We start from the raw sequence: 25,346 nt of genomic DNA, 5'->3' as shown, positions 1-25,346 counted from the left end.
AGACAAAATGATAGGTCTCTGAAAACTAAATGCCTGTGCAAAATGAGGGCTCCTGTGCATAAGGTACTGTGAGATGGGCTTGTCTAAGGAGAGGGGAGGTAAAAGCAAAGCTTGGGTTCCCTCCCATGCTACCTGCAGTCAGTCCGCAGGGCTGTGAGGGCCAGGACGCTGTGCTCAGGAGCCCAGAGACGTGTGCTGAAAGTGGGAGGAGGGCGGGTTCGCTGCACATCAGCGGCAGGTCAAGGGGCTTTGGTTCACGAAATCATTCTGGTTGGGTGCAGTCACACCACCACCACGGCCGTGGCAACCACAGGAAGCATTTACTGAGCACTTACTCGGGCTTTTCCTAAACACACACACACACACACACACACACAGAAGCAGGAAGAGGCAGAAAAGTGTGTTGGCCTTTGGATGCTTATAGTTGGTCTGGGGAGCTAAGATACTCGTGCACACAAATCTGTTAGCTAGTCATGCTGTATACGCTGGGTAGCAATGAGTAATTAATAAATGCTAATGAGGTTCAGATGAATCGGAGGGCTCGCAGAAGAGGCAGATATGGATGAGAGGTGGGCTGTGTCCTCCTAGGCAAAGAGAGCAGGCAGAAAGGCAGGACATCTCATGGCAGTGCTCAGAACTCGGGCAGTGAGTTGGACGAGGGTGGGCTGTGAGCCGCTGAGGGACACGCTGAGGGACACTGTATTGTGCAGGCCAGGCGCAGAAGAACCTGGCAAAGTGGGCAAGCTCCTTTGGTCTATTTGTCAAACTCCTTCCATGAGTGATTCCTTTCAAATTAAAATCAAAACAGCTAATCCCACTATAATCTGTTGCTCCTGTTACTAACCAAAATAGCATTTAGGGACATCCAAATTAAATACTCATCCCTACACGCAATGAGTGATGGATGCAGAATGAATGCAAGATATACACCCCAGAGAGGTTCCCACCTATCGGAAGAAGAAACGCAAAATGAACACTATTTTCAGGGAGAAGAAATGATTCCATGGATGACAAAGATGGCAAGGAGCCTACAGCGGAACCAGCTCGCATGACGCAGGAGTAGGAGAAAGCAGGAAGTGGGCACAGTCACTCCAGGAGAGGATTCCTTTGTGCTGGGCCATAGTTACAGTCTGCTGCAGGAAAGTGTCACCCTAGCAGCAACCCTAGCAGACACCAACTTCAATGATCCTAAAGGTAGCAGCGACTCCAAATCTTGTTACATCTGCCAGTCACTTCTGGAAGAGACCATTGCTTTTCAGAAGGAACACCAATGGGAGAGAAGCTCCGGGTTGGAGACAGGGCTGGAAAAGCCCATGGGGCATTTTGACAAATGTGTCTTCTGACCTTCTAGTTCCCCCCCTCCACCCCCACTGCCCAACACCACTGTCCCTCAGGGGCTCTGGGAGGACAGGAAAAGCTGAAGTCTGATTAGGCAACCAGAAAGGCCCTCCGGGGAGTCCTGGGGTGGGTGTAAACGATGTGGACCTTATACATCTCACAGGAGATTTATGGTGGAGGGACTGGTGAGAAAATGTCGTCGTCTTTTGGCAAGCTGGCTGTGTTTGGGTTCATCCTTACCCTCTCCAAGTACATGGGGGCTACCTAGAATACGGTCCACATTCTTAGACGGAAGACAGAAGCGACCATGTCCGTTTCCCTCTCTTCCTCCCTCCCCTCGCCCCCGCCCAGGATACGAGGACCACAAAGAGTGGTCATCTTGGTCACCCCCCCTCAACCATCCAGAGGTTTTGCAAGTGAGGACTTTTCACTAGTCCCTGATGGGAAGGCACTTTGCTTTCTAATGGGCTTACAGAATCTCCTAGCCATGCTTTGTGGGTGGACTTTCCTCCTGACATCACAGCCAGGGAGCTGGGAAGAACTCACCGCGTGGGAAACATTTACTCAAATATGCAGCTTGGGAAGGGGGTCATTATTCGGGAAGCCTTCTGTGACAAGGACCCCAGCAAATCCCCCTAAACATAATTTCTCCCACTTATATTTAAAAAAAGAAGAGAGTGAGTCGCAGAAGTCTGATATTTTCTTGCAGTTTCCTTTTTCCTGATGCTCTCTGTGCAGGATGATGTAGTTGTTTACTTTGAGGCTCAGGAGTCAGCCAGCATTGTATGAAAAGCTTTCCCACAAAAAACCCATAATAAGACAAACTCCTTTCCATGATGTTCGAGCAATTAGCAACACATGAACGGGCTTGCTCATGCCCTCGCTCCAGGATCCACTCTTTCCTCCTGTCACAGGAGCCACTAGCCCCGGGATGAGAGGGCGGTGGGGAGGACTCTCATTCCCCCAGGAGTGGAGGGCAGAGGGGTGTCAGTAGGGGGGTGAAGGAATGGGGGGGACAATGAACAAACAAGATCCTCCAAGGTCCCATCTCCAAGCCACTTTCGTGGCTCCCTCTGCTGTTCAATCCTGCATGAAGTGACATCCTGAAGCTCAGTATGCCTATTTGTAAAATGGGGAAACGGGAAAGCTGTCAGAGGTGTGGTTAGAGTAAATCACACCTATCAAGTTGTCAGCATATGACCTGAGGCTGCACGGTGGAATGGTGAGCACACAGACAAAGCAGTGGGACTGCCTGGGTTCAAATCCTAGTTCTACCACGTCTGGACTGCATGCTATTGGGGAAAGGTCTTTCTGTATCTCAGGAGATCTCCTCACAGGTCCCCTGCAAGCACTGCCAACTGCTATAAGTGAAGAGCTGTAAAAAACGACAGGTACCCAGTCAGCGCTGTCAAAATGTGAGCTGCTATTATTTGTGGCTTCTAGAAAACATTCTGTCAATGTTTGCTGCTGGTGATGGCAGTGAGGAAAGCTACTTGAAAACCTGTGGTAGGCACAGGGGAGGGCGACCCAGGAAGAGGCATGTCCTCTATAGAAGATGTGTCAGAATCTAGAAAGAACATGCGTATCCACAGCATCCAAGCAGAATGAATTTATCACAAAATTTTGTAGGTGGAAAATGGAAAGAGGTCTCTGGTTTTCATAATATAAAGTGCCAAATGAAATGTTTGACTACATCTTCTTAGCTATAAAACATGGTTTCAAAAAAATGCTGAGAAACACCAAAGTTGTGGAAACTAGGAGAGATTTCTCCCTTAATCGGAGCTGCATGCAGAAGGAGCAAGGCGTGGCTAGGTTACCCCTTAAGAATTCTCGGCCTGTGCATCCCCAGGCTGGGCTAAAGGTGGGCCACATTCCACCTGGGATAACCCCGAGGTTCCAGCCCCACCTTGGCCTTGGCCTTGGGAAGGAGACAGCGACTGTGCTTTGTCCTTCCAGCTAAACCGACATGTGACCAGCTGCCACACTTCCTGTCCTTGAGACAGACCTCCCTGCCAAAGACAACAGGAAAATCAAGACTATGGTGGCAAAATAATGATATGCAGACATCGTCCTCAAGCTCGGTTCTTACCACGGGGAGAGTTTTTCTGGGAGGGAGGAGGCGACATCATCATTTAAAATGCTAACATCTATGGTACTTTGGATACTTTCATGATCTTGTTCTACCCTTCCCCCTTTTATTATAAAATACACCTACAGAAGGATATATAAAATAGATGTATTTTAAAGAACAGCCAAATAAAACAAACCCCCTTTTAGCCATGACACATCCTGACAAACAGAAAATGTTCGCCAGTCTTCAGCAGCCCCTTCCAACCTCGCGGGCAGCAGCCCGCCCCTCCAGGGGTAAGGGTAACCACTGCCTCGTCACTGTGTGTGTCTCTCTGAAGAATATATTGTTTGGCTTTTTCTGTTTGGGGACTTTCTGGAAATGCAGCATGCTACATGTGTCTTTCTGGGACCTGCACCTTCGGTCCGCATGCCCTCCTCTTTTTATCACCAGCTCTTTTAGCTTGGGTGTCCATTCTTAAGGGCGGCTCACTCTTGTCTTTTAAAAGCACCCTTATAAAGCAGCCCTCGAACATTCTCCATACAATATCAGTGACACAGCAACTCAATCGATTAATTCTATTCCTGTTCTCTTGCATATGTCTGCCACACTTGCATAAGCTGTGGCCAGTTCCTCACCTCTTCAATTCAAATACAATTTCCTTACATCAAAATGACATTTTTTGGTAGATTTAAAGATCAAAGAAATACATTTGGACCTTCCAAATATACCCTCTTCCAAAAGGAAACTTTCCCCTCAAGTACCAAATTCTTAATATTTTTGCACATTCTGTGTTTCTTCCCGGTTTTGTCCAACTGTTCACGCTCTTATCTTGCCCTTCCTTACCAATGAAGTCTAAATGGCCCTTTTTATGGAATAGGATTTTCAGTTTCACGGCTTTCCTATAACATTTGAACAATTTGTGTAGGTTTTCACAAAGCCCTCTAACTGTATTTTTTTCCTCCTGCAAAAATGCCCATTTGGATTGAATGGGCTTTTTATTCACATAATCCTGCAAACTGTTCACACCATTTTCTACAGAGCAGGAAGGAGCATCAGAACATCTGTATTTTATGCTGAACTTAGTGCCTTCAGGATTCAGGAATTAACCAGGAGCTCAAGGAGCTGAACAGAATCTATCCTTCTGGTTGTACAGATACACAGGAATCACACAGTTTTTGAGCTAGAAGCATCTATCATGTTTCAAGTTTTGGGGAGGAGCCAGTTTGTTCCTGCCTGTGGCACACACACACAGTGCCTTCCTGTGCTGACCTGGTGCCAGCACACTGGGCTCCCCCCAGTTCCCACAACGAGGGGCTGATCTCCCCTCCCATTAATGTGGTTTAAACCCACAGAGAGCAACACTGGGGGGGTGGGCAGCTGGACGGGAGGACCTGAATGACATCAACATCCAGACTGGTCTCGGACAAGGTTGTCACAGAATGACACGACCACACAGAGCCAATCCCATTGACGCAGATGGGCCCTCACCACTGCACTCCTGACGGAAATGGGACCCAGGGCTCTTCCTCCCATGACAAAGTCCTTCACATGTGAGAGGACTGACCCTCCCATGTGCAGGAGTGTGCCTCCTGCCCCAGCCCGCTCATGCCTCTTCTTTCTCTGACTTTCTTCTGCACCATTCATTTTTGCAGATTTTGCTAGTCTTACCTCCTAGCCAGACTAGAAATTCTTTGGACAAGGATTGCATCTTTTTAAATTTTTTTTTTAATTTTTAATTTTTATTTAGAGCACTAGCATACCTACTACTAAGCTGAAGACATGCCAGGCATTGAAGAGATACTGGTCGTCTACCGTCATACCAAAGCGGGACACTTCCTCTCTGGCTGATGGCATGTGTTCCGTGTGTCTGACCTTCCCTGAGACTGACTGCCCTTCCACTGCTGCTGGTTTTAATAACTCTACACGTCAGCCCCTCTATCTGGCAAATCCAAATGGATCTCGTCAACCCAAGGTGTTTGCTAGTGAATCAGCTGGTAGACATTTAATAAAAGGAGTTGGCTTTTGTAAGGTGCACACCTGAATATATATATATATAATTTTTTTTAAGGGTCAGATTTTATTTTCAAGTTTTCTTCTAGTGGACTTGCTTATACTTCTTTGTGTGGTTCATTTCCAATCTATGCACATAAAGAAATGCTCCTCGTATCTCTAATAAATTCCTCCAAAGGAAAGAAGTCAGAGTGAATTAGACTAGGGAATTATTGCCACACTAATAGCAACATGTTTCATTTGGTTGCGTTTGTGTGTTTCTAGTGTTCACTGTGAATCTAGAAAAGCTTCATAAATCAGGACTTGAAAAAGGAGGTAGGATTTAACCTATGATCTGAAAAACAAAACAAAATGGGTGTGGGCTGCAAAAATCATGGAAGAAATGCTAAGAACAAAGTCATCATTTTCCCCAACCACTCCCTTCCCAGACTCTTACCATACTGCACCTTCCATCCTCCCTCTGGAGGACCAGGGAAGGCCTCAAAGCCCATTACCACTCATGTAACTATCAGCCAGCCAGGCCCAAATCAAACCTTAGAGCAGGCAGCTCCGTTCTGAGAGCCGGGACCAGGTAATGAGCTCAGTTCCCTAGCAACCTGTGAGTGTTCCCGATAAAGTGGACTACATACTGCTGATGAATCACAAATAAATATCATATTGACCCAACAAAGGAGTAAATTTGTACCTGCTGCCACACCACGGTTGACCGAGAATTCTGTGATCCCTGCTAGTATTCTCCCTGGAACATCATGGGAGAACAAAATGCCCTGATGAGTCACAAGTGGATGTTTCGACTTCCTATTGCCTCCACAAAAGAAGTTCTCGTAACAGGAAGAAGAGGGTCTGTTTTTCCTTCCATTGCTCTCCTGATATAATTCAGATGGCCTAAAATACTACCCCCAAAGAGTTGTTCCAGGGTGCCTGGGGCAACAGACATGAGCAGTCGCCCCACCACAAATCAGCCAACTGCTGTCTTGTTTACACCTGGGTCTTTGGGAGTTTGGTTTGTGTTCATCCGTCCTCAAAAGCCTAATCTCCCCCTGGGCCTTCAGACAAAATGAAGTTTCTAGAAGCCAAGTGAGTCTGAATTCAGGCTCTGCCACTTCCAGCTGTGTGACCTGTCTTTGGGATAACAGGACTACCTCAGAGGGTTGACTTGAAAATTAAATGAATTAATATATGTAAAATGTTTGAAATTGAACCTGGAATATGAATCCTATAGAAATTTTTGCTATGACTGTCATTATTGAGCCAAGGACAACCCTGAAATGGAAGGTGGTGACTAGCCTACCTAAATGACCCCCGCCCCCCTCACTCAAACCACAACAGCAGCCTCCAAAGACAAACCGTCAGAAGGGCAGTTGGGTCCAAGATGTTCCGTATTGGAACCAGTAACCTCTTCCTCCCACACTGGGGAGCCAGCCCCAGTATGTGCCCCCTTCTGCCCACCACCTTAGTGACAGGAAGGAGACAAAGGGTCCAGCAAGAATTCCCTAGAATCTTGTGGATGAAACAAAGCATTTAGAGGAGATTCGCAGAAGCCACCGTCACGATGACCTAGTTCAAGCTATGGGTTGGGCAGTCAGAAGGATGAACTACCTAACTCCCAGGGACACACAACCAAAGGCATGTTTGTCACACATTAACTAGTTGCACTTCTGAATGTATTAGATTTTACCATAAAGAAAAGACTTAATAATTAAGAAAAAGGATAAAACAAAGCATTCCTCTTCTAGTCAAGCACAGACTTCTTCTAAAAGGATGGCTCTCAGCCATCTCTTCCTTGATGCCCTCCCTTCTGATGCGCTTGTGAGAGGACTAGATGAATTAAGAAAATGGGTCATAGCTATAGTCAAGGACAATCTGGGCTCAGGTTAGGGGATAGGGAATACCCATTTTCACTCTGTGTAGCTAGCTAGTATGCCCAGGGGTCAAATCTACCAACAATGGTTTTTCAACTCGGTTTCATGAACAGTTGGCCAACTAGTCAGAAGAGGTCATCCTTATAGGCAAGTGAAGCACAACAAAGCTCTCTGTCCAGTTTCGGGTCTGTCTTTGTAAAGGATATTGAAATTGACAACTGGGTAAGACAGAAGCTAAAATTTATTGTGTCTGCTGTGTGCTAGAAACTGTGCTATGCTTTAAAGGGACAACCACAATACCTCCTAGAAGTTCCTCTGATGTGCGACCATTAGTCATTGAAAGTATGTTTGAATTTGGAGCCCTAATGTAGAAGGATAGTCTTGAGAACATAAAGGCTTTGATCCAGGTAGAAGAAAGCATTTACTGAATTGAGCTTTGAAAAAGAAACACTAAATAGAGGCCCTGTTCACTGATTTCACCCTTGTTTTTCTCTGATTCACATGAGCAACAAGCAAGTCTGCAAGGGTCCTGCATATGGTTCCCTGTCGGTCACATTTTCAGAGATCTTTAGAATCTTATAGATTACGTTGTCTATCTCTATCTGTGTGTCCTCCCCCGGCTTTTACTAGGAGTGAGGAAATCGATGCCCAGAGAACTATCCCAGCGTAAGCTTCAGGGGCAGAACCCAGCGAGAACCAGAGACTCACAGTGCCTTCTTTCCTGGATCCCATTTTCCCTACAAGTCAACAGGGTGCGCGCGCGCACACACACACACACAGCTGAATGGAACATACCCACCACTTGGCAATATCCCAAAGTCAAAGCATTAAGGGCCAAGCCGGGTCATCTGAAGCATCTGAGATCATGGAACAAAAAGTTCAGGTTATGTGAGGAAAGCCTATTGCTTAAGCTGAGTAATCTCCACAGATTGGCATCTACAAAACGCCCCGTGTGGAAAACAACATCAGTCCACTATCAAAATTCAATATGAATCTAAAAATAGACACACTGAAAAAAATAAAAAAGTAGATCCTGAAACCCAACAGATGGTGTTGGACGGAGGCAGGAGGTCTGACGTCAGCCATTGAGGAAACTGGCTTTGTTTGGTCAATGGGTTTGGGGGCTTGGACCTCTTGTGTTAGATTTTCCAATGAAACTTTTTATTTAAACTTGATCCTCGTGTACCCATCGGACTGTGAGCAAAGGACACCTGGGAAGGGTGCAGGTCACTGAACCTGACTGGCAGCAATCTCAGTCCACGTTTCTCATCAGGCCAGGGTTACCCCATCCATATTTTCTAGAGTATCAAATGGAGCCCTCTACTTTCCTCACAAGCAGGCTGGCCTTTCTAGACGCACAGGGGACATCAAATGGCCTGTGGCGACTCTTCCTTCAGAAGCTTTTTCCTACTGCCTCTGGATGCATGGGGGTTACTGAAACAGCCTCGTTCCCGGTACCTCTGCTGTCCCTTCCTCCCTTTCATCCATGGCCCACGGAGCTGCCGCGCTGTGCTTTCAGATCTTCACTTCCTGTAAGACCTCCAAGGGACCCTTTCCCTCCAGAATAAGCCCAAACGCCTTCCTGGCATTGCAAGGACTCCACAGAGCAGCCCGAATCTCCTCACGAAGGGGTCTTTCTCACGCACTCCTACTGCGGGCCTCCCGCTCCAGCACAGTCGTTGCTCTCCCTACACTGGGGGTCTGTGCCTGCAAACCGCTCCTTCCCTGCAGCTCCCTGCGCTCTGCTCCTCACCCCCCACTCAGCGACTCCCCACAGGGCACCTGCTCGTCCACCTTCCTCCGCAGTGGCCCTTCTCGCCCACGGGAAGCCAGGCTGGGGACCGCTGGTCTGAGTCCCTGCTCCGGCACTTAGCGAGCTGCGTGAGCCTGGCCCAGCTGCTGAGCACCCCGACCTGTTACACATCTGCCTGAAGAGGTGGCAGCGGCACCACACTCCCTGAAACTTAAGATTACGTTAGTTCTTGCACGAGGCTTGCCACGTAGTAGGTGCTCATTAAGTATAAGCCTCTCCCCTTCTCCTCACATACTGTCTTTATTCTCAGTTACTGACCGATGTCTATCAGATCTCCTCTCCTTGAACAGAGGGGTTGGGCTGCCTGCTATCTGCCAATGGCACCTGATATGCTGCTGAGACAGAGCAGACCCTCTTGGCCAACTTCCTCGTCATCGGAGCAGCGTCATAACCTCCTCATATTCTATCTATTGCCCTCTCTCTATCGCCCTCTCTCTCTCTCTCTCAATCCTTCTCTCTGGTGGGAAACCTTCCGCAGTGAGCCAGTGGTTTATACACACGCTTCGAGGCATTGTTTTCTCCAAGCACGTCTATTACTCACCCAAACAATTTAGAAGACAGCACTTGCAGAGGATACGAGAGACAATCTGCTTCAACAATTCCATCTCCACCTAAATCTCAGGAATGTGCCCGTGGTAACAATGGAAGGCCATTTGTAATGGAAGCCTTCAGGCAGTGCTGCTGTCTATACACATCAGAGTATATACAGGGAGGTAAAAATCATCAAGATTTCCTCCAGACTCTCAGAACTTACGGTGGTTTTAAACCGCGGGGTTTTTTTTAGGTGAAATTCTTTCTTCAAATGATATCTTACTTGGAATACTACTGTGTGAAGCAGTTAAAAGTGGGGCTGTTCCCAATGGAGCAGGAGGAGAAGCGTGAAGGTCCTCTTCCACAGCTTGCCCAGGTCTGTGTGTCCACAGACAGACACACAGACACACAGACAGACACACACACACACAGCACCTCCATAAAACCAACTTTGAAACCTACAGCTTAGAGGAATATGCAAATAGGGGCACCTGGGTGGCTCAGTGGGTTAAGCATCTGACTCTGGATTTTGGCTCAGGTCATAATCTTGGGGTCGTGAGATCAAGCCCTGCTTTGGGCTCCCTGTTGGGTGTGGAGCCTGCTTAAGATTCTCTCTCCCTCTGCTGTACCCCCTCTCTCCCACTCTTAAAAAAAAAACAACATGCAAATAGTTTAGGAGAATGCCTAAGTATATTCCTTGGTGGTGAAGAGTATTTGCTAGACGAACACGTATACATATGCATAGAATGTCAAAGGACCGTAAATCTCTCCTGCCATGTGTCAATGTCAAATAGATGACTGACAGTTTGTACTCAAGTGGATGTTACAGAAAGACAGAAACATAAAGAGGCAGTTCTGTGGCACACAGGCAGAAGCCATCTCTGGGCAGTGCCTTCCGGTTCACTTATCGCTGACATTCACTCCGCAAGAAGCCAAACACGGACTGGCGACCTGCAAACCCCCAACGCAGCGTTTTTCTACAAGAGGCCCTCACACATGTAGAAACCTGAGAAATCATTTGATTGAAGGATATTTAGTGACAGCAGGCATAGTTACACTGTATCTCCTGGTGAAACTTCATCGTGTACAGCATGATACCAAGTTTATAAATACAGATGTATAAACAGGAAATACATCAAAATGTGGTCACCACGAGCTCCCTTGGCAGGTAGCAAGGCACCATGACGCCCGCGGCGTGGTACACAGTGGGTGCTCAAAAAGTGATGGCCTAGTGGACAAGTGTGAGGACCTCATCCTACTCCAGGCCGTTTTGGATATACAGACGGTCCCTGACTTCTGATGGTTCAATTTAGGATTTTTTTTTTTAAATTTATGATGATATGAAAGCCATACACACTCACTGGAAACTGTACTTCAAATTTTGCCCTTTTCCCACACTAGTGATAGGCAGTAGTCTCTTTTGAGCTGGGCAATGGCAGTGAGCCCCACCCAGTTCCCAGTCAGTTACGTGACCGCGAGGGCCAACAACCCATGCACTTACAACCAATCTTAATCCACACAACCATTCTGTTTTCTCACTTCAGTATTTAGTCAATCACAGGAGATTTTCACCGGTTTACTGTAAAGTAGGCTTTGTATTAGATGACTCTGCCCAACTGCAGACTCACGTAAGTGTTCTGAGCATGTGTAAAGGTCGGCTGGGCTAAGCTCTCATGTTCGGTAGAACAGGTGTATTCCATGCATTTTTGATGTAGGATATATTCAACTGATGATGGGTATGTCGGGATATTACCCCATTAAGTAGAGAAAGATCTGTAATTCCTGTGCCCATGTCCTGTTTCTCTTTCCTTCTCTCTTGTACTTCCAGAAAGCAGATACATTTCCAGAAAGAGTCTGATGGATCCTGCTACACTTGCCAGCTTAGGGGCATTGTTTTTTTGTTGTTGATTTTTGTTTTTTTAATTCCAATCTCGCTGAGTTCAAGTAAAACAGAGCTATCATCCTCAGACCCTTTCTCCTGTGTGTGACAGCAAATGGAGACTGGGGAGAGGGATTTGGAGGTGAGGCTATCTGAAGCAGAGAATCTGAACAGCAGGAAGGAGCTCAGACAGAATAATGTGTGAGCAAGGGCTGTCGGGAAATCTCCATTCCAATCTGAATTCTATTACAGTCAAGTGGTAAGGCCTCGCAGGGCCTCAGTTTCCCAGCTGAAAAAGACAGTGACCATACTTGCCTCACAGAGATGTTTGGGAACATGTGCAATGGCTGATAAAAGTGAAGGTATTTTTAAAAGGAACTGTCCTGTCCTATCAAATTCAAGGTTTCCTTCGAGGCAAAGGGGCAGTAGCATCGCAGACTAAGAGCCAACACGCATACCTCTCCGTCCCGGGGGCATGTGAACGTTAATTAACTCTATAACCTTTTGTTTCGTCAGGCAGAATGCATCCTGGTATGCTTCAAGACCTGAGTCAGATACTGTGAAGCCTTGCTTGATTATGAAAACTCTTATCTCCTCTGACTGGCTGGGGCATGCCCGGCCTGTCCACACACAGACACAACCTACCAAATACATACACACACACACACACACACACACACACACACACTCTTTCTCTCTCTCTCTCTCTCTCTCCCTCCCTCTCTCGCTATCTCTCTCTCCCTCTCTCTTGATCCCCACAAGCCCACCCCACAGGCCTCAGACCATCCCTCCACAAGAGCATAGAGTTTACCGTCCCCCCACTAGTTTGATTTGATAGCATCTTGATTTCCAGGTGGCCGCCTGACCCACAGACCAACTCATGGTGCTGAACGTGTCAATCTACGTTTGTGAGACACCAGACCCAGTCAAAACCCCTCCAGCCCCTTCCACATCCGGCGGCTTCATACTTGATTCAATGGTTTCTTGGCTCTTTTTGACTTAATCTGACATAGTCATCTCTTTCAAAAAAAAAAATCTACCAGTGGCCAAATTTTTTACTTTGTTTTTTGCTCTTCTGTTTGCTGTCCTACAGAGTTAATGATCAAAATAAGCACCAGGGTCCCTCGCAACTACTACCTCTCCCCTACCATTGGCAACGCTCCTTCTCCGTAGTTCTCACTCCACACTCACACAGCTTATTAAAACTCATTTGAAAAATGTCTCCAGTTGCTTTTTAAGGATTTTTCCATTCTGCATTTCCCCCAGGGCAGCGAGGGAGGCTGGCCAAGGGAGATTCTCTAGGAGTTCACCCTCTGTTTCCTTTGTAGCAGCTGAGAGAGGCAGAACCCTCCAGGAGCTAGCTTCCCAGGCCTGGCGGGAAATGCCAAAGGGTGGGGGATGGGGACGATGAGGTAGAGATTAATATTTTTAAAGAGGAAAAATCATGGATGAAATTACTCAAGACAAGTTTTATGGGATCCAGTCAGAAGCGATGATTTCACAATGGGGATCAGACACAGAATCTAAAAATGCCTGAGAATTTTATTTCCTTTAACTACAAAAACAAAACAAAAGCAAAAACAAGCCCATCACTCAGTGGCTCGCCCATCCCTCGCTTTCTGTGGGTGCGGGAGAAGCCTGAAAAGGCAGTTCCTGAAGTCGCTCCTCACCCTAAGACCGGACTTTGACCAAGCCCATAACCCGCAGAGCCGCGCAGGTGCCCGGCCCAGCGAAGGAGGTTCACAGCACGGCAGACCCTGAGCAACACGGTAGATGGGGCACCAGGCCCCTGCATGGTCAAAAATCCCCATATAACTTCTGACTCTCCCACAAACCTTTACCAGTAGCCCACAGTTGAGCAGAAGCCTTACCGAGAACATAAACAGGCGGTTAACGTATTTTGTAGGCTCCATGTATCATACACTGTGTTCTTACAATAGAGTAAGCTAGAGAAAAGAAAATGCCATTAAGGAAACCGTGAAGCAGAGAAGATGTGTTTACAGCCCTGTACTGTCTCGAAAACAACCCACATGTAAGTGGACCAGTTCGAAGCCATGTGGGTCCAGGGTCAACTGTATTTCCATTCCCTCTCTACCAATCATCTGCTCTCGCAGGTTAAGGCATTTCGCTCGTCGTCTCCCAAACACCCTCCACTCTTGCTCTCCTTCCTTGTGCAGGCAGTGTCATTTGCTTTTCATCCTTCCAGATCCCTTGGAGAACGATCAGAGTACACGAACCAATGGCACGTAGGCATGGCACAGAAAAGGCCAAATCACCCTTGAACCGCACCTCCACAGCGGGCTGTGGGGACCAGACCTAATTCATGACTTGACATCATGACTGGCGCCAAGAGATTTACACAGTCATCGCCAGGGGTCACCACACTGGACAGGCACCCGCACCTCACACCCACCTAAGTCCTGTCAGGCCACCTGTGTAGCGCGTGGCCTGAAGCTAAGTGCAAACCATCAGGAAGTTCTCAAAGCCTGTTTCCATGGGGGCCCCTTCTTCCTACACACAGAAAAACAAAGGCTCACCTAAAAATGACTCAACGTTATTGCTGCTTTGTGTGTCAGAATAAAACAAGAGTGAAAGAAATCCTAATAGGATTTCAATCAGATCTCACATTCCTTAATTGTGTATTAGAGTCTTAGTTGAAACCAGGTTCAGGGTAACTCAGAGGAATTGTGCTTTCTTTTCAGGAAAAGCAAAGCTAAAGCGGGACGGAGCTATGGCGACAGAGCCTGGCTCCCATTCCCAGCCCCGACCACGGCCCAAGTGTGGCCCATCCTCCCCTCCTCAAAGCCTGGCTTGAGCTCCCACCCTACTCCAAACTCCAAGAGCACCTCTCCTCTGAGTCCTCCTGGTTTGAACAACCCACGCCATGCTCTTTGCTGCCATTTGCTTACAGAAAGAATATAATCTCCGCATTGCTTAGGGATCGAACCCCTTCAACTTTTTGCTGATAAGCCCAGAGCCAGCACCTACCTCATAGTCAGATGAATGAATAACAGCTATTCTTTAAAACCATGACTACTGGTTATCATAAGAAGTTGGGGATTTAGAAAACAATTCTTCATAAGATTGCTTTCATTAGTAAGCTAAGGTCCTTCAGGTTAAACAGAATTCCCTTTTGACAGGTTAGGTGAACATACATCTGCTGTGTACAGCGGGGTATGCTATTGTTCTCCCGAACAATGGTGGCATGGCAGGGGGGGCGGGGCAAAGTCGCTCCTATAACTGTGGCTATCTGATATCGGCCTGAGAAAAAGACTTAGCAAATCTCTGAACTACTAAAGTCCCTTCTCTCCCCCACCCCACTCTCCAGCCACCAAGATCCTAATCTCCATGTCAGTTTGGTTATTGTTCTTTCATAAAGAAAATCCATGGTGTTACTCAACACCATTTTGTGCTCCAAAAGCTGCCATACAATGAGGAACCTTAGCCTTGATGTTCTACAATACACAGAGGAGAACACTGTTGACATGGAAGATAGTCATTCCCTCAGTTGTTCACCAAGAGGCGTAGGAAAGCTGACCCTCCACTGTGGCTCCCCAAGGATATTGGACCTCTTGGCATTGTGTCCAAAGAAAAAACATCAGTGCAAATCCTTACCCAGGAAACCACCTCGGATAGTGAAGGAGATGGCTACCCAGCAGGGGTAGGGAAAGACAGGGAAAGTGCCTCCCACAGAGGGGACACTGTGCTGGGTCAGGCAAGAGAGAGTATCAGGGTGATATTAGGGCAAGGTCCACTGGACTGGGAGTTCCAGAGACCAGATGCCAAGTCCGTCTTGGCCGAGACACAGTGTCTTAAGGGAAAAAGACTTCTCCTCTGAAATCTGATTTTCTTACTGGTGCAAAAACTAGAGAAAAGAAGAACATCGATCATATGATTGTTTCTCTTTTCTCACGTTGGGCTCTGCGTATGTGCACATACATGCATAGACCTACAAATATGAGGCATTACATATAACATGTCCAAAACAAGGATTGCCAATGGGTCCTGTACTTGCTTGGAAAAGGGATTCCAGGTTTTCAGAAGGTATTTCTTATTCCTGAGAGATCAGAGGGATAAGAAAAATGCCATTAGATCACCATTTCTCAGTGTGGGGTAGGTAGTGGTATGGGTGGAGCTTAAGAACAAATAATTGGGAAATACTAGATTAAATAAAGACGATTTTTTTTTTTTGTCCCATTGCAGTTCTCCTCAGGGACTTTAATAAGCAAGTGAATGTTGAGACAGTCTTTTAAAAGAGTTCAGACTGCAATTTCCCAAACCATGGGCTACAGAGTCCTTTATGCTTAAGAGTTTCTCAAGTGATGAAGGCTTAGAGAAATACCCTTTGAGAAACAGTGTACCAAAGAGACTGTAAAGTCCCTGAGATCAGGGATTGGGCCTTGCTTACCACTGTAGCTTTACATCTGGCACATGGGAAGAATTCAACCAAATATAATAAAATAAAAATTTGCCAAATGACAAAATGAGTAACTGTTGAATTCAAAGTAGAAGACTGTCATCGCAGTGACGTAGAGGTGGGAGGATGCCAAGGGGCAAGGGATCGTCTCTCCAAGATGGCGCCCTTCACTGTCTGGGCTCCAGATGGGCACAGGGAGGAGTTTCAGGAGAAGTCGCCTGTGCCTTCTCAAGAAGCTAAGGGCTACAGACCCATAAGGCATCCTCAAAGACTTTAACTTTCTTCCCCCCCCCCAAAAGGGGTAATAAAATAAGAGCTCCATGAAGAATATTGGCATTTCTCTTCTTTACTAAGAATAAATTAAAAAATCAGTTATGATACTCATAGGTCAAACTCCATAATGCAGTTACAGATTATTTTTGTTTCTTTACTGCCACCTTCTGGTTCCCAGGCTCCTACATGGTAAATTTAAAACGTCACCTTACATTTGTATTTCGCCAGGGCATTGTAAGCACTCGTCCACAGCCTTTGCCTACTATGACATTATACCACAGAAGTGGTTAGGGTGGCCTTCGCTCCTTTTCATTTGACCTGAAGGCAATAGGGAACTTAAGTGATTTGCTAGTGATAGAAAGTTAGAGGAGCGGAGCAAGGACTAACCACACCTGTTGGTTTTTCTAAGGAGCAAACACTGGATTTAGCCATTTGGCTTTGTCCAGCTACCTCTGCAAAGAGTTCTACTGCCCTCTCATCCCTCCACAAGAACCCTGAATGGAAAATTCCATGCCCTTAAAAAAGAGGATGTTGTTCAAATACACCCTGATCTTTTCCATTCGTTCCACTTTACAAGGCCTATGAGAAAAGAACGTAGAGGGTCAGCAATTGATTTTTTTTAAAATCTGACATCAAGATGCCATCCCATCATACAGCACTGCCCCAAGGTGGCAGCCACCATTTTCTTCTTAGCCATACCTTGGTCTGAAAGCAGCAATAGAGTTGGGTTAGGTACGGGTGTTTCCGCGCCAGCGCCAAAATCCTCTTCTCTGTCATCGTGCAGTCCACGTCATCATCCTGGAGGATGACATCCTTCTTTAAGACCTTCACAGCATATACTTCATCTTTGCCTTTCAGCTCCGCCAACATGACCTGCAATGAACCCAAACCACTCCCGTCAATCTATACATGCGTGGAATCAAAAGAAAAAACACAAGTCAATATCAAAGGCTTTAAAAACTAACTTCTTTTTTTCTTTCATTTTAAATACTATAACATTAAAAAAATGTTTGGAAAAACTACTCATCCTATTATAGCTACTATTATTTATGTTTCAGTCTAGCATAGGGCCCAGGCAAAGAAAAAAGAAGTTCAACACACATCTGTGAAATAATTATCCATATGTACATATACATTCACCATACTTGCAATTATAGTATTGCACAAATATTTTTTAACTGACATTAATAAGGATTTATCATCTACACTGTCACTATCATTATCAGGGTTGTTTATACTCAATTGAAAGAAATATATTACAATTTATTTAGCCATTTACTGCATATTAGATACTTAAGTGAAACCTAATTATTAAATATCATAGAAATAAATTGGATGGAGTATTTTTATACATGTCATTTTTTTTCTTTTTGGGGGACCATAAACTTAAGGTAGAAAGTCTTAGAAATAGGTTGTAAGGTTAAATATTTTGCACATTTCTTGAGTTTCAAAAAGGATGTACAAAATAATCTGCCACTAGGAATGTGGAGATGTTTTAGTTTCATGGCAATATACCCACATTGGGTGTTTTCACTTAAAAAGTGTTTTTGTTCACGTAACAGGTGTGAAACATAACCTCAAGGCTGCTTTAACTTGCAATGGAACTTCAAAAAATTTTTCCTTTAAATTATATTTGTGTGAACTGTCAGTTTTATATTCAAGATAACGGTCTAGTTCCATCTACTGTCTTATATTATTTTCTTACGAATTTGTATGACTTTGGTATATAACGATACTAACACTTTGCTCTCTGCAAAGGTCTGTCTAAGCCTGTTTTATGCTTTTCTGTTCGCTAGCAAACAGCATCGCTTGTCCTGACGTAGCTCATCTGTCATGTCTGCCTTCATGGTTCTTCCATAGCGTTACCGCTGGGAATGTGATTCTTCTCCAGAGAGCAAATTCACAGTTCTGTGATCTTCAAGTTTTCCTATCCTTTGATATTTTTGCACTCATTTCTCCGCAATGTGACAAGTCTTTTCCCTCTTAAACAACCAACTCCTAAGCTCCATATTCCAGGGCGAGCGGCCAGGGCTCAAGAGCAGTAACTCAGAAGCTTCAAGAGGGAATTCAGGGAGCTACCTGAGGAACTTCCGTCGCCCACACGTAACGCGAAATCTTTAAAACTGGCTCAAACGTTGGCTGCGATTTTTCCTAAGAAACAACCTAAATGCTCCAGAGTCATCCAAGTTCCCATCCTGCCTACGCAGTGCGGAGACCTGGAAACTCTGAGCCTGCTCGTTTCCCTTGACTCTTGTTCAAAATTAAAGCCGCTCACATCCCCGAGTTACGCCTGGACCAGTGCACTGCGGCCAGTTTCTTATTTACTCAGTCTCTGAAGAATGTGATTGCCTCAGCATCTGCGTTTAAGGACTCTCCTCGGGTTACCTTCCTGCTACAGGGATCTCAGGATGTGATGGGGCAGGTGAGGGGCTGGGAGGTAGGCCCACGCCCTGGAGGCTTCCAGAGCCATTCCCTGCAGCTCAGTAAGCTGGCTGATCCCTAGGCTGCTGCTTTCAAGAGCCCAGGACACCTGAGTGCATGTGACTCTCGGGAGCCACCAAGCCCAGGGCCTGGGCCCAGCAGCCGGGCATGGAAAGGCACCTCCCAGGGACTCCCATCTTTGCAGAGTGCAAGGGAATAATCAGGGATCTCAGCTGAAGTGTTAGCCAGCATCCTGGGCCCTCTGCCCTTCTGTCTTCGTCCTAAAATGAACGGGGATTATTTCCCCGCGTCACTGTGCCATCAGAATGGGGCCCGATCACCAGGAAAGCTTCACGGCGCACACTTGGCACACGCACCCCCGCCAGGCTCTGCTCATCTCAGCGTGGGGCAGGGCAGGGAGAACGGCACTGAGGGCAAGATCCAAGCCAGGAGATGATTATTCTCTTTCTCTTGCCACATGTGCAGGATAAACAGCCCTTAGTAAGTGCCAGAAAAGTCAGTTAAATAGCATTGAACTTTCCAAATAATACATGCTCAGATTTGCTCGGAGCCTGAAGTTCACGGAGGGCAGAGATTCCAGAGTTCATTTTCAAAGTCTCTGTCATGAATTACAGCCAGAATTTCAGATGGCTCTGTGAAGGAGGGAAGAAATGTGGTGCTACTATCACCGATTACGGGGACGCCAAGCACCGATTACGGGGACGCCAAGCACACGTAGAGCGATTTAAATGTTCCCAAGTGCTTTTCCTACCCACGACCTCACTTCATGCCTGTGTCCCCATTTGACAAATGAGAAAAACTGAGTCCCAAGGAAGTTAACTGACTAGCTGGAAGTCCCATAGCTCATGAACCACAGATCCCGGGCTCCCACCTGCTTGGCCACAGGCCGTTTCCACGGAACAAGGAAGGAAGACGCAACAAGACCAGCCCGAAATGTTCACAGCCTAATCTTATTTACATCAGACAGATGAGGCAACGCCACGGACCCGAAAAAGTCAGCGGTTGTACCCACGCACGCCACAGACCTTGCCAAAGCTGCCTTTGCCCAGCACCTTGATGAAGGTGAACTCATCCAGACCCAGGCGCTTGGCCTGGCCCTGCCGCACTTCGCCGTTCTCGCCGGGGCTTGCCAGCTGGCCGTCGCCGCCTGCTGCCCGGTGCTCCTCCCCGCGGTTGTCAAAAGACAAGGCCTTCCGGATGTTGTTTTCAAGTTCTTTTATTTCTAGGGCCAAGGGTGACAAGACATCACGTTAGTGCATACCTCAGGATCCCTTCCCATCAGGACTCAGCACTCAGACCGCACCCCCGCATCCCCGACCCCCCGCCACTGTGAGGTCCCAGCCCGCCTTCGGATTCTTCATAGCAACCGATCCAGCGCGGCATCCCTCCTTTCCTTTCCTCTCCACGCTTTCATTGGCACTAACGTACAGCAGGGTCTAGGGATGCCAAGAAAAGGAGGCCACGGCTCCGCCCAGCCAACACCTTCAGATTACACCGAACCCCGGCCCTCTCTCTGAAAGCCCCTCTGGCCTGTGGCCTGTTCCGTTACTCTAGGCGTAGTGCAAATAAAAGAACTTCTCTGGAACCCTGCGGAGTCGCAAAGACAACAGGTCCCTTCGAGTTCCCTTTGAAAATTAGAACAATGCCTAACCGAGAATTGTCATCATGGTAATCACGGGTATCAAAATAACTGTATCAGAAGCTAGGACTGGGAAGCCTTTAACTTCTAAAGGACTTTACCTGGCCTTATTGTTGCGTTTATTCCAATACCCACCTCCCACAAGGTTATTCAACAAAACGAGCCGCGCACTTCTCATTAACTAAAGAATTGCTGCCCAAGAGTGACATGTTGCAAATTTATCTCAGACGGGGCAGGGATTCCTTCGTACAATTTCACAACCACGGGGCAGTCTTGTGTCCCTGCAGAGCACGTGACCTGAACTACCCTGCGGTGATAACACTGGATGACCCCTTGGCCTTTCCTGTTTGAGCAAGCTTTATTGTTAGCTATTCATTCACCTAGACACACACACCTCTCAGAGCAGAACTGGGCACCACAAGCCTAACCCGATTTTAGAGCTGCTCACGAATACCTGGGATGATGGAAGGGGAGCACTTGGGCATCAGAATGAGGCATGACCAGGTGCTGCCTGACAGAAAGAGATCTTCAGCTTCTTTTCAGAAGGACGGGGGCCCATGACAGCCTGCTCAAGAAATCCCGACCTTTCTTAGATCTGCTGGGGTGGAGGGGAGGGGGGGTGGGGACGGCTCCTGAGTCTAAGGCTCTCCCTTGCCAATTCAGCCATTTCCTAGTAATTTTCCTTACTAAGTGTAACTTCTAGTCTCAACAAACAGCTTAACATCTCAGTTTCCAAGGCAGGCTATTAAATGGAGTTTGGAAAACAGAACTTGGGTGTTTGGGGATTCCAACACTTGAAGAAAATGTCATTCTGTGTCGTCATACAATGGAAGGAAGAGAAACTGTGTTCTCTCTGTCCTGTAGCAATACTATGTGCTAAGAGGGTCCCTGCATCCACTTGTGCCCACACCACTATACTGACCAGGGACAAACACAGGCAACATATCCTGCCAGGTCTGGGCAGCACACCAGGCAGCAGCCAGGCCTAGAAACTACGCTCCACCTCTCTCTTACTGGAGGCGTCTCCCACGTAACACAGTCTCCCTGAAGCTCTTGAAGGAGGTCTCGGCACTCGAAAGGGACACGTGAAAATACCCACGTGGGTTCCAGGATAATACCGACTAGTTTGGAGGCCCCAGCACACCACTGGATTACTTATGAATGGGTCAAATCTTTTTTGGCATGAAGCAGAGTACGAAGATGCGGAAAGCTAATCAGAGCAGCAAGAAGCAGGACTCACACCAATTTGCTCTGTGACCTCAGGATTGGCACACATTACCCTGCAACTGTTCTGTTTCCGCCTGGGTAAGCCGACGTGGGTCACAGCGATGACCCTCAGGGAAGGTTTGCTGGCACAGATTCTGAGACTGGGGTCCCGAAATCAGGAGGGGTATGGTCTCGCCCTTACTACTAACTTAGTTCCAGAGCACTGGACAGAACTTCTCGACTCTCTGATCTTCCACTACCCACCCTGTGACATGGGGACAGGGATGAGCACCCACAGTTGGTGTGAGCGTAAGATTAAGACAGTGAACACAAAGAGGTTACAATCAAGGCACTCAATGGTGATGATTATTCTTGTTCTGCAGAAGCATACATCCCTTTCCAGGGATGTCTGGTCACCAGAAGGGAAGGTTTTAAATGTGTTAGTCTCCCCTCAGCATTCTGGGATGTCTGCAGAATTCAGAAACTTTGACTACATTCAGCATATTCTCATGAGGAAGAAGGAAACATTCAAAGGTGAGCTTTAGGAAGGGGTCAAGCCTAGAGCTGGCTTCCTCCCTTCTCTCGGTCTGTTCTCCGGCTCCGTGCTCCTGTCCCTGCCCATCCACAGGCCACGGCAGGAGGTCTGGGAGCAGGTCCCGGGGCACTTGCCTATACTCGGAACCCTGGAAGGAGGCGGGGGTAAACAAAGAGCTACAACATCACCTGCTCTCTCTCTCACCCTGGCCTCAACAGGGTTTAAGGCAAGCACAACTGTTCAAGTGCCTGTCCCTCAAGGCGGCCTTGCAGAGAGAAAGAGCGGCTAAGCAGTCAGTAGGGAGTGGGCGTCTGAAGCCCTTCCTGGGCCACCCCCGGTCCGGCTCACAAGGGTCGGACCAGGGTGCAGAGGCTCCAAGCTCCTCAGTCCTTCCGGTGACACTGCTCAGAGGTAACAAAGCAAATCTGAGGGCCTCACCCTGGTCACAAGGGGAGGTGGGTGCTGACTTCGATCGATCTTCCTCCGACGGCGAGCTTCCAGAAGTGGGCTGCGGGGACTCAGCGCCAGCAATGAGCTAGAGAGAGGGAGAGACAGAAGGGCACGTGAGAAGGGAGGGTGGGAGCTGCCTCGAGGTCGGAAGCATGGAGGCGAGGTACGGAGCAGGGGGCCTGCAGGAGTCCCTGGCGCCCAGCAGCGCTTGCTGAACGGACATTCTCAAAGCAGACTCAGGTGTCATTTGACGACAGTGAAAGGGAAGGCAAGAGACTGCACCGGGTCATGTACGGAAGTGCTGAGTCACTCCACTGTATACCAGAATCTAATATTACACTATACATTGACTAACTGGAATCAAAATAAAAACTTAAGAGAGAGACTGCAATTAATCAATTTTCGTTCTATCCAAGCACAACTGTCCCAGGTCCATCGAAACGTCCCTCGCCTATGGGAGCAACGCAAGTTAGCGCACCCAAAGCCACTCAACGTTCGTCTCTAACACCTGTTGGGCATTTATCCATCGTCTTGTTCAGCTGTATTGAGTCGATGGCCTCTGCACGTGGATGTTGTGGTGGGCTCTCTACTGAGGTAGACTACAGGCTCTTGGAAGGTAAGACTCTATCCAGTATTTGTGTTGCTTCTGGCGCCTTGCATAAAATGATACCTTTAACAGAAGCTCAATAAAGGTTTTTAGATGTGTGGATATTGGTTGGCAAATTTTAATAGAGCACCCCCCAGTGAAGTCTATTTGCTGGCAGAGATGTGGGCACACCCGTGTTAAGTTCCCATTAAAGTCAGAGGTTTGGACTAAGTGGTCACTCGTAGATGAAGAGTAAAATAGAACAAAACTATCAGCTGGGTGCACACGTCCTCTCTGGACAATGGACTACTTGCAGGGGCAATGTGAAGACAGGCAGCGCTCCAGCAAGCCTGACACTCTTGCAAAGAAGCCCTTTTAGCTTCTGACCAAGGGTACTTCTCTCCCTTTCTCTCACATGAAATTGAGCTACTACTTGGTCCCGTGGCATTTTCTAGCTTTTGCACCAGAAACAAGCCAGCAAAAAAAAAAAAACAAAAAAAAAAAAACAAAAAAAAAAAACCATTAGAATCCTCTAGTCTTTAACTTTGTCTCTTCCTGAAATTTCTCCATGTTGGCTTCTCACCATGAGCTTCCCCCAAATCTCAGACAGACAGATGATGCCTGGTTATTGGCGTTATGGCCTGTGAAAATAGTGGGGAGAGGGCAGGTGTGTATTACATTTTCTCTTAAATGTTTGATGACAGTTAATAATGATTCTGTCTCAGTTTACTTCTAGCACGGTAAAAAGCGATATCTCCCATGAAGGGTGCTCCCTAGGGCTCATAAACGTGTATGTCCAACAGTGTCATGACAGGGTGTTTGCTTAACCCGCCTCTTTGGTGGGGGCCTAGCATTCTTGGACGCTGATATTCTGGTTGCAATTTCAATGTCTTGGGTCAATAACCTAAGTCCTGTTTCCACTAGTGGAATTTATGGAGCTGAGAGCCACCAGGAGCACAAAATCTCACAGCTAACCAACCAGGGACAAAAGGATTCTTTTTGTCCAACCCTTGCAAAACAGCTTTGCTTATTGGGAAGGCAGAGAGGGAGGAGTTTAAGAAGATGGAAACAATCCAAACCTCCCCATTCGAGGGAAAGAGCTCTTGCGAGAGGCACCAGGGAAAGAGGCGTGGGCAGTTTCTAAAACGAGAAGGGAAACACAGAGCCCTTCAGAAGATATTTCAGGGCAGAATTTAGGGAGGACATTAAGGAGTCAAAACTGTAGAGCAAGTGGAGACAGACTTGCTTTTCTGGTAAGTGCTTGAGAATGCCTGATACCAGGCGATGAGGATCTCTCCGTCCCCCACCCCCAACCCCACCAGGATATCTTGCCCAGTTAACATGGCTCTGATTTTCTCAGAACTTCATTTATTGAAGACTTTTACATTTTCTAGGCTGGAAGCCAAGGCCAAGAAGGACCTTCGAACGCAATGCTATGAGATGCCCTGAGCTCCATTTACATCTGTGGGCCCTGACTTACCATAACATAAATAACATCTTCGCAAATGGATCTCTTCCTACTAACATTCAGAATGTCACCTGGATAGAGACAGGGGGCTTTGGTCTCCAAAGAAAGGCCCAGATGTTTCACGTGGCGGGGCATTAACAATACCCCTCAGGCGGCACTACCACGAATATTCTTGGCCTGCTCCCTAGAGAAGAACGTGGTCCCAGCTCTTCATCCGTGTATTCTCATTACAGTGACACCAGGGATGCAGACAAGCCTACCTCCTCGTCTAGAATTGTGCTTTTTCTAGAAGGAATTCCAAAGTCCTCATCTCAAAGATTAGGTTTCCCTGAGGAACAGAACACTTGAGACTTGCTTCATTTCTCCCCCACTTCTGGAACTGAAGGAGACTTTAATGTCACCTGTCCGACCACTTTTTTTTTTTCTTTCCTTTCAGCATATGCTGCGTCTCAAACCCACGGATCTTAGAACCTCACTCCGGGGTTGGGGGGGATGCTCTCAGGAAGCCAGCACAGAGAGGGTGGCCTCCAAAGAGCTCCAGAAACACCCCCAAATAGCCAGTTACCTTTTTCCTCCTCTGGCCGCTGTTGGTGATTTTGTCTGGAGTGACGCCTAGGTCAGCCAGAACTTTGGCAATCCCTCGGGCATCCACTCCACAGTTGGGGGCCACGTTGGTCTCACAGCGTCGGTGAACGTTCATCTTGCAGACTGTAAGAAGACACAGAGAGGAGACTTCCAACGTTCATGACCTAAAACGTTACCTTGTTGTTGTTTTTTTTCTGACTGTAAAGTAATACATGTTCACGTTTGATAGAACTTGGAAAAT

The 25,346-nt window shown here is 47.2% G+C and overlaps 1 protein-coding gene across 1 annotated transcript in view; it reads right to left on the bottom strand.

Moving 5' to 3' along the window:
• The window catches only part of PRKCE (protein kinase C epsilon), a 482,751-nt gene that overhangs the window by 130,319 nt on the left and 327,086 nt on the right, over positions 1-25,346 (bottom strand). The window contains exons 7-10 of the mRNA XM_026486666.4: positions 25,086-25,228; positions 22,455-22,551; positions 19,662-19,858; positions 16,894-17,067 (exon numbers count right to left, since the gene is read on the bottom strand). Of these exons, the coding sequence (XP_026342451.1) occupies positions 16,894-17,067; positions 19,662-19,858; positions 22,455-22,551; positions 25,086-25,228 (611 nt within the window). The remainder of the gene's footprint in view (positions 1-16,893; positions 17,068-19,661; positions 19,859-22,454; positions 22,552-25,085; positions 25,229-25,346) is intronic.

This window comes from Ursus arctos, unplaced genomic scaffold (assembly GCF_023065955.2).
Source record: "Ursus arctos isolate Adak ecotype North America unplaced genomic scaffold, UrsArc2.0 scaffold_8, whole genome shotgun sequence".
Classification (NCBI taxonomy): domain Eukaryota; kingdom Metazoa; phylum Chordata; class Mammalia; order Carnivora; family Ursidae; genus Ursus; species Ursus arctos.
This window is presented reverse-complemented; position numbering and strand designations above follow the sequence as displayed.